This window comes from Peromyscus maniculatus, chromosome 3, assembly GCF_049852395.1.
Source record: "Peromyscus maniculatus bairdii isolate BWxNUB_F1_BW_parent chromosome 3, HU_Pman_BW_mat_3.1, whole genome shotgun sequence".
Classification (NCBI taxonomy): domain Eukaryota; kingdom Metazoa; phylum Chordata; class Mammalia; order Rodentia; family Cricetidae; genus Peromyscus; species Peromyscus maniculatus.
The window spans coordinates 54,108,735-54,123,504 of NC_134854.1; the positions used below are offsets into that span (position 1 = coordinate 54,108,735).

General features: G+C 42.9%; 1 protein-coding gene across 5 annotated transcripts in view; it reads left to right on the forward strand.

Moving 5' to 3' along the window:
* Dgki (diacylglycerol kinase iota) overlaps positions 1-14,770 on the forward strand; it is a 452,147-nt gene that overhangs the window by 151,743 nt on the left and 285,634 nt on the right. For all 5 annotated transcript variants that reach the window (XM_015989976.3, XM_015989977.3, XM_076566517.1 and 2 more), the window contains exon 3: positions 12,043-12,138. In XM_015989976.3, coding sequence (XP_015845462.1) covers positions 12,043-12,138 — 96 coding nt within the window. The remainder of the gene's footprint in view (positions 1-12,042; positions 12,139-14,770) is intronic.

Genomic DNA, 14,770 nt, shown 5'->3' on the forward strand with positions numbered 1-14,770 from the left:
AGGCGTTTAGAAGCCCCTGGGTTGGGTTTCCAGCACCACAAACAAACAAACAAACAACAAACAAAGGAACAAGTGCAGGCACTCAGGTCACTGGTCTTGGTTAAGAACCTTGGTTCCATAGAGTGCTCTGTGGCACCCCTGAGGGTCTTGGCTCCGGGAGCACCATGGGGAGCAGGGTTGGTGGGAAACCCTTGTTCTTCACAGACCCCTCCACTCTCCGGGAGAAATTCTTTGCTTCCTGCCTCTTGAGCTCAGCAGACTAGGCATCCTTTCAGAGGCTGCGACTGCTCCCACAGCCTGCCTCTGTACCGTTGGTCACATCAGCTCACCAATGAGAAAACAGATGCAAAAGCTGTTCAGGGTGCACCTGGCAGGCCAGGTCAGGGTCAACCTGGAATTGGGATCTCTGGGCCTGGACTCCTACTTTTTGTAGAAAGGACCCCACTCTGAACCTGGTATATGTGTCAAAGTCTTCTAGAGAACACAATTCTTCCCTTCAGAATAATGACTACAGGCTTTGGGAAGGGTAGTGAGGGTCCTGAGGCTGACTGAGTGAGCACAGGGAGCATTGTATAGCATGGCTGGGCCTGGACAGCTGTGGGAGACAGTGTTCAGACTTTGTGTAGCTGAGCTTATCCTTCAGGGATTCCATTTTCCCCTTCTCTTTCCCCTCCTTGGTGACACAAATTCCAGCCCTCCCCCCACACCCCTGGAACTCACTCCCCCACACCCCTGTAACTCACTCCCCCACACCCCTGTAACTCACTCCCCCCACACCCCTGGAACTCACTCCCCCCACACCCCTGGAACTCACTCCCCCCACACCCCTGGAACTCCTTCCCCCCACACCCCTGTAACTCACTCCCCCACACCACTGGAACTCACCCCCCCACACCCCTGTAACTCACTCCCCCACACCCCTGGAACTCACTCCCCCACACCACTGGAACTCATTCCCCCACACCCCTGGAACTCACTCCCCCACACCCCTGGAACTTCCTCCTCAAACTCTTCTCTCCTGTGGTTTACTGTGACTGGTGACAGCCTACTTCTTTGATAACTTTGCCAATATTTGCTCTTGCTCCCTGTGCACAGGCTTTCCTCCCATGCATGTCACCCCTCAGTGATGGCACATGGAGGTGTTCAAGACAGCCTTCAGTTAGGTGCCCCAGTATCCTAGCAGTGGCCCCTGGGCTCAACCCGCATGAAGGTGGCTGTTTTCTGTAGTCCCCCCTCTCTCTCCCCCCTCTATCTCCCTCCTCTCTCTCTCAGTGCCTCTCTCTGTCCCTCCCTCCCTTCCTTCCTGCCTCCCTCCCTCCCTCCTTCCCCTAGGCTCTGATCATCTCTTCCTCATGCCATTTCAATCATCCCATTTCCTGTGTGCATTCCTTTGCTCATAGTGACCCATCTTGCAAACAGAACCAAGTTAATGCTTCTTGCTTGACTTTCTGGAGGTCTTGTTAGGTCTCCAGCTACCCAAAGAGCCAGGCAGTGTCTTCTGCCTGTTTTCTCTTCAAAGTGGAGAGCCTATGACAGCCTGAGGGCTGCCCCGTTACTGATGCCAGGGCATGAATTGATTGTAACCCCTCTGTTCCATTAATGAGAAGCGGACTTATCCTTGGAAACTGATGGGCACTCAGATAATCTTTAGTTCCTGAAAGGCTTGCTAAACACGACTCCAACGCCAACTTGTAAAAGAAACAAACACAACCTGTTTTAATGTCCCCTTTCAGGTTCCTCCTCCTGTAGTAGGTTATCATGCACCTGGAGAGGCTTGCTTGTCCTCTCTTTCCTAATAGTGGCTCTCCTCACCCTCCTAGTGACAACCTGTGGAGGCTGTTCCCTCTGATACCATTAAGACACATGTCAGCCAAGCCAGTTTGGGAGGAAATAAGCTAAATTACTAGAATGGGAAGGAAGTGATGTTCAAAATAGAAACCAAAAATATTCGTCTCCTGGGCTGGAATCCAAGCTCTCAGTTTAGAGTGAGTTAGCCCATTTAGAAGTGTGTCAGCGCCACAGATAATATGTGTCTTCTTAAATATCACATGCTTTCTCTCTGCAGAGGTGACTCAATTTACAATTAGAGCTCGCCTCTGTTTTTAAGATCGTAGCCAGTAATACCGGAGTGGGTCTCTCTTCCGTCCATACTGTTTTGTAATTATGCTTTGCCTCCTAAGCTGCCTGGAGCAAGCCACAGGCCAGTGTGGGAGATGAAGAACAGGGCTGGGGCTCCAGAAACTCTTCCTTAAAGCTCGTGTCAATCTCTACCCCAACATCTTCAGTTCTGAGTTTCTTTCGTTTCTTTGCTGGACCACATCCTTCCACCTTGTGTTCCCTGGAAAACCGAACTTCAGCTCGGACAAAAGCAGCCCCCTCCCCCATCCACACCAGCTTTCCCTTTCTTCAGTGGAGGACTAAGAGAGGAAGTGCTTTCCCCCAGCAGGTAGAGACAGCACAGTTGGTACATTGCCTCACAGTTCAGTTCAGGGACAAGACTGGGGAACCAGAGTCTTCACATGGAGTTGCTTTAAACTAGGTTACGAAATTAGGTCGCTTTATCTTTAGAAACCCTGAATGAAAAGCCAGGAAGCAGCTGGGGGCACGTGTGTGCCTGTGTGTATGCCAACATGGGTGTGTGTGCACATACATATGTGAGTGTTTTCTGCATATGTTCTCCTGCCAGCCCTGTTTTGAGTGTGAGCCTAGGAAGCCTGTGCTGTGTGTCAGGGTTGGCATCATCGCCACAGCCCAGCCTGCCTCCCATGTCTCTTCACTCAAACTTCAAAAATCTTAGGATGTGAGAAAATGAGAAAAACACCTCATAGAGATCAGTTCGATGATACCTCTGGTCTTGGATAGCCATGATGTCATTGTGGGACTGATCTACTATGACTGGCTCTCACTCTTTATTTTCTGAGTTCAGGGTAATGAAGATATAGCCCTATATTAACTACTTTTTATCATTACTGCAACAACATTCCTCAGAAAAGCAAACCGAGGAAGGATTGATTCTGATGTGTGGTTTAAGAAGCAATCCAGTCCATCATGGCAGGGAAGGCTGGTAGCCGGCCAGTGGGGCAGCTGGGTACACTGTGCCTACACTAGGAAGCAGAGAGAGAACTCTGTGCTCAGCTCACTTTTCCTTTTAATTCAGTCTGGGACTCCAGTCCATGGAATGGTACATTGACACTTTGGATTGGTCTCCCCACCACAATTATCCAGTTTAGAAACTCCCTCACAGACAAGCCCAGGGGTAGGCTTCTAGGTGATCATAGACTGTGTCAATTTGGCAATCTTTATCAACAGCCAAAATCGGTTGGTGTCCCAGAGGGCTCACAGACTCCTTAGCTCCATGGGTCTGCAGTGAGTAAGTGTCTTGGTCCAAATGTTCTGACGCCAGGGAAGTGATTGTTTAACACTCTTTAGTGGAAACAGATGCGAGCCCTAGATTAAATATAAGTTATTTAGGGATTCACATTAAAACAACATGAATAAGTAGGGAAACCCAGTTTTCGTCCCATGTTTTGTTTCACCTGATTGTCCCCAAATGCTCTCATTCAATATTGAAGTAACAGATGGTGGCTCTATGAGGACATTAGCACTCTTTTTTCATACGCAGTCTCTAAACTGTGCCTTAGTGTCGTTGGCACAGCTCAATCAATGCTGACCACACTCCCGGTGTTCAGCCGCCGTCTTCCACACAGCTCCTGTGGAGACCATCCAAGGCAATTTGTCACCTATTACTTACTTGGAGGTTTTCAGGCAATGCACATTTAATTTTTTTAAAAAATTTTTACGTGGATATTTGTAAGAGAGATATCATTTGTAACTCTAATTATTTAAAAACCATTTTCTAATCGCATGTCTTTGTTTCTCTGGGTGATTTGCTTCTGGTACATATATACTACTTCTTTGGCTCCCTTTTTGAGTCAGGGTCTGTGTATCTTAGACTGACCTGAAACTTATTAGGTAGCCCAGACCTGCCTTGAACTTTTAGCAGTTCTCCTGTCTCAGATTCCTGGGTGTTGGAATTGCATATGTGTATCTATATGCCTGGCTCCTGCCGGCGCACTTGTTAAACATGTTATCAATCTGTATCACTCCCCTATCTTTATCCTTTTTTTAATGTATAACCATTACTGGGGTTTTTGCTTAACTTTGGCAATTAGTAATATCTACTTGTGGATGTGTGTATGTATATGTGTTATGAGGGTCATAAGTAACTACATCTATTGTGCAAATATGCATGCAAGGATCACAGATGAGTGTGGGTGTGAGTGAGTACATATGTGTGTGTCTGTGTCCTTCCAAGGGGATTTGTCCCACATTCCAAAGACTAGAAAAAAATGTCATCGCTTAGAAATAGTGTGGTTATTTTTCTGTTTTCTAGAAATGGACAGTTTTTGAGATGCATATTATTTGAGATGTCATTTCAAGGTAGATTTGTAGAGAAGAAGCAAGAAAGATGTTCCCAGGTGGGAAGGATAATCAATAAAGCATGGCACCAGAAATAAGATATGATTAAAGAGCAGTAGAAAGGGAGGGAAATGAGATAAGGATAGGTCGGATGGCAGGCCTGGTGGAAGGTCTAGAGTGCCAGGCTGAAGTGGACTTCATTTCATGTGTAACAGAATCAGGTAAGCATTCAGAGCCATGGAGGGGCACAATCATAGGTGTGTTTTAAGGGAACTGAGTATACAACAATGGAAAATTAGTCAGAGCAGATGTCAGAGTTCAAAGAAGCAACTGGGACTTGATTGGATTTGCCGTCTAGTGTATGCTAAGGAACTCGGGGACAGACTTAGGACATAAAAAGAAATTTAGACAAAAGTAAGAACCAAGAGGAAAGTCTGCACTCCTTGGGGATAAAGTAGGCTGCTGGAATAAGAGACTCGAATGTGTAATGTGGCAATAGAGAAGTTGTTTTTCTCTCTCCCATGCCACAGACCAGGCCTAGTGTGGGTGGTTGGAGGGGAACTAGACTCTTTTGAGGGTTGTTCAAGGATAGACACTGACTGTTTTGCTGACATCTCATCAAGAGGTTTCCAAAATCACCCCCAAGGCTGATCACCCCAATAAGTCTCTGGGGCAGAAGCAAACATGAGTTGCTTCTGGTTGATCTGAAGGACCCTTCCTGGAACCTCTGCTCCTGTTCATTTGCTTAGAACTCGGTTTCATGGCCACTCCTAATTGCAAGGAGAGCTGGGAAATCACCTAGTTATATGTTCAAGAAGAAGAGCAAAATGGTCACAATGACCAAGGAGAAGAGTTTGAAAAATGCCAGCATCTATGGAATCAGGAGAAGAAGGAAAGTCAGAAAGAGATAGCAACATGATTTAAAAAAAGATAAGAAATCTACTGACTCCTTATCAAGTACATACTATTGACATATTTTCATTTTTGCACTGAAATTTCACAGTGATCCTGGGATAGAGGAACAGTTTTTTTTTTTTTTTTTTTTTTTTTTTTTTTTTTTATAATTTTACTGATAAATGACCTGGGGTTTAGGGAAATGAGAGGGTCCTAAATCATATGTTAAGTAGCCTATTTACTTCAAAACAGAGCTCAGGGGATTAGCTCACAGGTAGAAAAGGAGTCAGGAGAAATGTCCAAAGCAAGCCAAAGTCAGTCATCTGTTTAGTCTCCCCTAGTGCTGATACCACCCAGGTATCCTTTATGCAGAATTCAGGAGTCTTCAGGACCACTCCCACTTCCAATGTTCGTTGTGACTCAGGAATCTCTAAGACTATATTGAGGTTGGAGAATTCACTAGGCAAACTGTGTAAGTCACCGAAAGCTGTTAAACTCACACTTCTGGAGTATCACCATGCAAACAAGATAGATGTACAAGGAGAAAGGAGAGAGCGGGAGCATGTAGTGTAGGTGAAAGTGTGTCATCATTTTTTGCATGCCTCCTCAACTATGTTGGTTTTCCAAGTGTTGTAGTTTATGATGTCAAACTAGCGGCCATAAAATAACAGTAATTTTTCCTTTCTGCCCCTAGCAGTGAGACATGACAAAGATATGTATTTACTCATTTATTCAATGACTTTTAGGTTTTCTATTTCTTAAAATTTGTTGAGATTTAATGCTGATCATGCAATAAATTGGTTGTAAATTTAATGTTTTTGTGGCTCCTAGAATCTTGTATGAAAGGAAATGTTAATTAAATAATTATGCCAATATATGAATAAGTGCCAGTTGAGGTAGATAATGGGATAGAAACATGATTTTATGATGGAAACTAGCAAAGCAACTTGACTCAGATTATGGGGCATTAGGGACTTTTTGAGGAAATAACTCTTGCTTTGATGACTAAACTATAAATAGAAATTAGCCATATAAATTAGTTCAGAGAGGGGTAAGGAATTTGAATAAAGAAAAAAATGCATAGTGAACCATTAAACCTAGATGAAGTGAGGAGCACCCAATACTGGCCTCAGGTACATGCAAGGCTCAAGCAAAGGGGCAGCAAATTCAGTGGACTTGACTTGAGACCTTCCACTCTGCTGGAGAAGCAGCAAGGAGAGCAGGGTGCCTGTAAGTTAACAACCACTGGATGGAAGCATAACAGGAAAGGAGGTGAGAAGAACAGGAATTGGGAGACTATGGATAGGAAAAGAACACAGGAAACCACCCGAGGGCTATGCAAGGGAAGACTTAATATCCTTCCACCAGCACGAGCAGCTGATAAGCAGAACAGCCACTTGATCAGATTTCTGTTTTGAAGCTAGGTAGGAAGGGGAAATTAAGGAGACATGATGGGAAGGAAAAGTAGCTCCTCACCGAGGAATGTGGTTGTAGTCTCTCTCCAGCTGAGAGTGAAGAATTCCAGCACAATTAACATTTGCTCTGAAGGTTGCTGACATAGAAACAATGTTCTGTTAATATGAAGATGCTACAAATACAGATGTTAACATTACAGTAAATCATGTACCAAGGCCTAAGCGAACATGACCTTTGAGCATGGCCTTTCTCTTTTCTCAGTAGCAGACCTTCGATTTTCTATGAAATCTCATAAGAATCCTCTTCGGTAACCCTGTGATTGACCCATGGTTTGCCTGATTAAATTGCAGTCCTATCCAAGGCACCTCTGGACTCACCCTGTCATGTCATTTATTGCAAAGGGGGAAAAGGGAAGAATCAAGTTCCTTAGAAACTATTTGAGATTAAGTTGAGAGCCACCAAAACCATGTGTCTACACAAGGCCTGGTGGCTCATGCCTGTAATCCCAGCACTGGGGAGATTGAAGCAGGTGGATAAAGGGTTGAAGCTCATCTTGGGCTGTGTAGCAAATTTAAGGACAACCTGGGCTACACGAGATCCTGTCTCAAAAAACCAAAACCAAATAAACCAGTCAAATCATATTTATGGCTGTTGCTCAGATACTGATACTCCAACATCTCCCGAGAAGCCTGTCTACACTTGGGTGTGTTTTATCTTGCCCCTGAATGTTACGCTGTTAACCTCGGTGCTGAAATCTGTCAAAAGTCTCTTACTGCACTCCAGCTCTGCTTCATATTGGTGTACCCTAAAATTCTTTACTGCAGCAAACCTCCGCTTTACCTCAGTAAAGGTCTCCAAATAGGGTTCCCTAGGCTGCCACAGGTAATAATAGGGCAGGAGAAAGTCTCAGGCTTTCACCTCAACTACTGCCGATGTTGCAGTTTGAAAAGTAGACCATGAAGGGTGGAGACAAAAGTAGGGATATCACTTGTGGTTGGCTGTTGAGATATTCTGAGCCAGAGCTGGTGGTAACAGTAGAAGTGGTGACCTCAGATGCATTTTAAAATCACGATGAAATGAGATTAGTTGTAAATAAGAGAGAGCTTTAGAAGGACTCCAGAGTTTTAGCCTAAGTATGGAGAATGGTAATGCCATTTACTGAAAATCCAGAGAGAAGACAAGGAAGAACCTATCAGTGGAGGAAATTCGGTTCTTGCAAATGTAAGGATTTAAGATGCTTATTAGGTCTTCTGGAGAGATGCTGTTGGCAATTGTTTATGAGTAAAGCTCAAAGAAGAGAGTCATCCTGAATAAATAATTTGGAAGGAAACAACTACTCAATGAGTGCTAAAGCCAAGAAAACTCAGCGCAGTAATCTAAGGACTGAATGTAGATGGAAAATGTAAAGATTGGAGTGTTGAGCTGCAGAACATTTTAGTGTTAAAAATATGAGCATAAAGAAGATCCAACAGCAGAGGCTAGGAAAAGTAAACAGTGGAGGAGAAGAAAGTAACTCTGGATGAAGACAGCGATCATCAGTGTTGAAGCTGCTGATGAGTGTGGAGCTTGATCATTGGCCATTGGCTTCAGCCATGTGACATCACTGGTGATATGGAAAATAGTATTGTCATGTGAAAGAAGAACACCTGGAATGGGCTCAAGAAATTATAATGGTGTGCAAAGGAAGTGACAAAATATAAGAATTCTCTGTTGAGCTTTCCCTGGGGGAGAAGAATGGAAACAGATGTGTGTCAAGAATTCAACTATCGATGTACTTCATGTTATTTTCAACTCTGATTTTTCTGTGTATCTATGACCATGATGCAAGTCAGTTCTGAATTTATTTTTTATTTCTGTGACTCTATGTTATGAAGTTCTCTATATGACTAGACTCTACATTTGTACTCCTTGATTTTACAACATTTTGTAGTGTTGTACTTCTTGTGACCATTTTTCTCCCATTAAGGAATTTTAGATCAACCTAGTCAGGTGTATACTTACCTTTTCCTTCCATTAGAACTATTTCTTCAGGAACTACTTCTCAAAGTAAGCATAGTAATTTAGGGAATGAATGCTTTACTCTGTGTTTTCTTTAGATGTCTGTACATGTTGCTTTCCTTCCCTATCACTTCCTGGCTTTTCATGGTGAACTCCAGGTCTATGGGTATATGCTTATAGCTTTGTGTCTTTTCTTAAAATTGATGGAGATGCTTCATGACATGTCTTTCTTACACTTATCTTTGCTAGTGATTGTACAAAACAGAGAAGAATGCAATATAGTACTTTGGCTCATAGACATGTTCTAAAATCTATTATCTAAAACACTTGAAGAGGAGGGTGTGGTCTATTGGGTCATAGACTCCAAAGCACATTGGAACCACCTTGGAACCTTGAACAATTACTATACACAAGTTTCACTGAGATTCACTGACACAGACTCTCTGGAATCATACATATTTTAAAAATTTACCAGGTTATTGAGTACATAGCTCAAACTGAGAACCAACCCATTAGATAGTGACAGGATGCAGTAAAGCCACCTGCTTTTACCTTCCAAAGGTCCATCTCTTTTAAATCAAGTTCCCATCAAAAACTGTGGCTAACTAAAAGTAGTGGTCTTCTGTGGATGACTCTGAGGCAAGGTTGACCTGCAGGCCTCTGAAAGCTTGCAAATGGTATACCATTTAACAAAGGAGTCTGAGGCCTAGGAGCTATTGGCCCATAAGTCAGGTATGTGGTGCTTGCAACAGTCTGACTCCCAGGTTCTTAACCCGCCCCTGCCTGCCTTACCTGCCCTCTCAGGACTTCACTGTTGGCACACCTAGCTTGTGACTGTCAAAGGTTCTTGGCATTTGCTCCACTGTAACAGTTTTCTATTGGACCCCTTAAAATATTGGCAAGATTTCCTCTGAAGTCCTCCCCTTAGGATTTCTTGTTTTTCTGTCATGTTTAGTTTCCAACTTTGCTAGTCAGTTTACCACTGTGAGATATCACAGCATCCCTAGGACTTGTGCCAGCACTGAAGAACAAATGTTTGCTGAGTGAGTCCAATGATAAAGTGAAAAGGGATGGCTTTTGTATAATTGGTTAGAAGTTCAAGTTGGATGGTAGGTAACCCCTCTGTAGTGGTTTAGATGGTGAGCACAATTTCTTCTGGCTACCTTGTAAAGAAACCTTTGTATTTTATTCTCTAATGATGTCATCAGTTTGTAAGATTTTTAGGTTCCAGCCCTATGTCTAGTCTTCCTTCCTTCTGATAGTGTTCCAAAAGGTGAGGAGAGGTCGGTTTTCCCATGACTATTTATGTACAAATTGAACATTGTTCACCAAAGGAGAATATTACTGGGGAGAAGGAAAAAAAAAGGCACTCGAGGCCTTTGTCATCTGTATACCTGATCACTTTTCCCCTGTGTTCACATCTTACTTCTGCTGTTTTGAGACTTCCTCACTTTCCTTGGATCTTGAAGCATCTAGAGCAGTGGTTCTCAATCTGTGGGTCGCAACCCCTTTGGGGGTCAAATGACCTTTTCACAGGGGTCACCTAAGACCATTGGAAAACACAGATATTTACTTTTTACTCTTAACAGTAGCAAAATTACAGTTGTGAAGTAGCAATGAAAATAATTTTATGGTTGGGGATCACTGCAACATGAGGAACTATATTAAAGGGTCGCAGCATTAGAAAGGTTGAGAACTGCTGATCTGGATCCGAGGTCAATGGATTCTCTTGCTTGAAATCATTTGAGATCATTCACCCTGAAAGGAAAGTGTATTATATTTGAATCTGAAGAAATGTATCCAGTGTTTTAAAAAAAAATAGCATGACAATTGGTGCTCTCTTCCCTGCTTCCAGCTAGAAACATTTGGTCTATATTTCTGATTCTCTCTACTAAGCCTTGGCATTGAGAAGGCTGTTGTGTGGATGCTTCTGGGACGAGTTATCCTAAGCATGGCTCAAATGCATGATGGACTTTAAATGGCTTGGTTAGCCTGAAAAGCTCTTTATTGAAGCTGTCCTCTGTTGTCTGATCAGGATGTTACCACAAAATGTCACAGACTGGGTGGCTTAAGCCACAGACATTGATTTCTCATCATTTCCAAGCCAAGCAGGTACAAGGGCAAGGTGATGGCACCTGGAGTTCCTGGTGAGAGCTCTCTTCTTGTCTGGCAGGTAGTTGTTCTCTTGCTGTGAACTCAGGTGGCTTTTCCTTGTTGCATGCATGTATAGAAAGGGAGAACTTTATTGAGTTACTTCCTATAGGGGCATTGATTCCATGGTGAAGGCTCTACTTTCATGACCCGATTACTTTCTAAAGGCCTGTTCTAATGCCATCACACTGTGATTTAGATTTTAATATATGAATTGAGGACAGGGGCATAGTTCAGCCCACAGCATCCTCCATCAAAGGATAGCTGCTAGTCCTTGTCTTTCTGACATGGAATAAGATAAAAACAACAGGACTTTTCCTATAAACTGCAGGCTTAGTCTTATGTTCCTTTATAGTTAATGTAACACAGTGTTTTCTCCAGTATTTTATCCTTTAAGCAAATAAGCAGAATATACAATCAGTACATAAATTCGTACACCTTTAAAGTGGTGTATCAGAAGAAAGATCATAGAATTCTATTTGCCATATTTAAAGGCCAGATGGCTGTCCTCCTCTCCATTGTATACTGCACGTTTATGGATAGAACAGGGTTGTTACTCATTGTAGCATTCATCACAGCAGCTCTGCTTGCCACCAAAATATAGTGTGTATTCTTAGGAAGCAGACAAATTATTTAGTTTGTAAAATTTAGAATTGAGTGGGAAGCCTTGCCAAATTAGCAACGTGGTTAGATTAGTAGAAATGCATTTGTGCTTTGAGTCCCAGAGAAGCAAGCCGAGTGTAGATGCATTGTCAGCCATTCTCACCTAAAGTATTTTAATACTCTCACCCTTCTTCTCAGCTAATTCACTAAGTAGAGGCAAATTTTTATCTAAGTTTGGTCTCCTGGGTCATCACATCTGGGGTCCGGATACACAAGACGTCATGTGGAACCACTCAGTGTTGTCTTTTCCTCATTGGTTGAGAATGTTTCAAGGTGACACACCCATGGATAAGTCCTTCATAGACTTTATATTGATCTTGGTTATCGATCAAAGTTTCCACACCATTTTCCCTTTCCAGAATTTCCATAGGATCAACTCCAGCAGTGTCTTTGAAGATCCTATGAAGAGTGTTTAAACTCCTGGGAATCACTAATTGTCTTGCATAATTCCTCCCTTGATGCTGAAGAGAAAACTGAAGTGGGTGGGTCTTTTCCTTACAGGAGAATGCCGTGAATGGGGAACACCTATGGCTGGAGACCAACGTCTCGGGCGACCTCTGCTACCTGGGGGAGGAGAACTGCCAAGTCCGATTTGCAGTGAGTATGTCCCACAATGCCCATTTAGTCTTTTCAGGAAACAGCCTATATGTCTGTGAATGGTGGGGATGAGAGGAAAGTTGTGCCCAAATTTCCCAGGATGGGCTTGGAATGGCTCTATCCTCATGACATAGAGCTTCCCACTTGCTTTTAAGGTTTACAGATTGTGTACCAAGTTCACATGGCTCCAGGCTGTCAGTTTTGATAACTTTAAGGTTTCACTGGGGAGGCTACACATTAATGTCATGTGATGCTGACCATTATAGTGACTATGGGGGTGTTATTTTCATTGAGAGTCAGAGAGAGGGTGAATGTAGATGAGGGAATGTCACTTACGGTAGGCTGTGGAGGGGCAGGAGGCTTTGTCGAGAGGAAGGGGGTAATCTACCTGCAGGGCAGTCGCTATAGGGTGGGATGCTGGTGGTGAGGGTGGAAACAGCTCTGTGGGATGTGGATGAGGTTAGCCTATTTCCACACTGAGATCTTGAGAACACAGTTCCAGGAAGGATTTGATAAATCAACAGCTGGGTGAGTCGGAGTGGCTTTTGCTTATTAAAAATCACTGTGTGCCCTTATTTAGAACAATCTATTCAAGGGTTTAAACTTCTCTTCAGGAGCTAGGCATGGGAGCACATACCTAAAATCACAACACAAATGTGGAAGGTGTAGGTTGACACATTTGAGAACAGTCTGGGTTACATAGTTAAATAGTCTCGTTTTTCTGTTACTATGACAGAGCATGCTTTAGGGGGAGAGGTTTATTAAGTTTATAATTCCAGGTCACAGTCTACCATTGCAGGGGAGTCAAGGCAGGAACTTGAAATGTCTAGTCACATCCACAATCGAGAGTAGAGAGAGAGTGAACACATGCATACTTACTTGTGCTTAGCCTCCTTTCTACATTTATACTGTCTGGGATCGCCTGCTTAGGGGATGGTGTCACCCACAGTGGGATAGATCTTCCTGCCTCAATTAAGGTAATTAAGACAACCCCCATAGACAAGCTCACCAGGTAGCCTGATGTAGGCAATCCCTTATTGATGTACTCTCTTCTCAGTTCTAGATTGTGCCAAGGTAATACTTACAACTAAACACTGAATTTAATAAGACGCTATCCCCAAAAATTATGGGTGGAAGATGTAGCTCAGTAGTAGAATACTTGCTGAGCATGCATAAGGTCCTAGGTTTGATTCCCAATGCTGAAAAAAGAAACTAAATCATGAAGAAGGATCAGTGACCATACAATAAGCCATGGAGAGACTGAAAGTTTAATGCTGACAAAGCAGGCTTAATTTTTGCCTACATTTAAAAAATCAGCCTAAAAATAGAGTGGCAGAAAACTTAGAATAGTGAAGAACAAAGAAGAGAAGGCTCCCTTCCCATTTAAGAAAATGATGTCATAACTTAGAGAGCTTTACAGGTTTTTTTATTATTTTTAATAATGTATGAAAATGGTTTGAGCAAAATGTCGGGCAGTCAAATAATTCATGAATGTGTTCTGTAACAAGGGAGACACTGGACTTCTGTCAGAGCTTATAACGGAGTAAAGAACCTGAGGTCACCTAAACCTAACCTGAGGTCAGAGTGCTAAAATGACCAAGTCTCAACATCAAGACCTTTCCATCACCATAGCAGTTTCGATCCCCTCATTGGTAGATAAGTGTTTAGAAAAACTGTTGTTGTTTTGGGTGAGAGTCCAGTTTGTTTAATGGATATAGGGAACAGCAAAAGGTCCTAGAATGTCCTAGATGAACAGTCTGAGCATCTGAAGTCAGTGAGTCTCTGTGTTTCCACCCACTGTGTGACACTGAAGATTCATGACCTTTGGGTCATGGCTACCTTCTAGACAGAAAAAGGATTAAAATTGTCTTTAATTTTGTTTCTAATTTGGATCTGTAATTAATCGTTTGCATTTCTTCTAATCTTGTTGTGAATTCAATTGATTTAAATACCAGCATTTCAACTTTATGCATATGTAGTTTTAATTAAAGTATAATTGCGTGGAGTTTGATTAAATTAACCAAATCTGTAAGAAGCTCAGCTGTTTGGACTAAAATGCTATAAATAATGAATTAACATTAAGGTCTTAGATAATTGTATAAACATTGGTTTTGGGATATCAGATAGTAAGTATGAAATGGAAGAAATGAAGGCCAGCTTAGTTTGCCTTGCATGTGTGCTATGTGGATGCTGCTGTCAACAGGTGGACTGGCTCATTACCTAGTCCTGCCTCTCTCCAAATTGCTCCCCTTCGTCATTTTATGGGCAGTCATTTTGGGACAGCTGCTTGTTACTTCTCCTGACAAATACATGAATTAATACAGGCACCTCCTTTCCCTGGCATGCCACTAGGTAGGGCAGGCTGACCTTGAACTGATTGTGTAGCGGTGCCGAGATCCTCCTGCCTCAACTGTCCTAGTGTTGCAGTTACAGGTGTGCCATCACACCCAGCTCCACACTCCTCCTACTCTGTGTCCACAGTGAGCATTTCTATCCATCCTTGTTTGGCCTTTAGGCCAGGAGAAACCCAAATAGAATAAGGAGAATGTTAGCAGGAGATCCAGGGTAGAGCTGTGAGAATGCTGTGTCCTTTCACCTTCAGCTTTGATTTTACCCCAGGGACTTAGCTCTT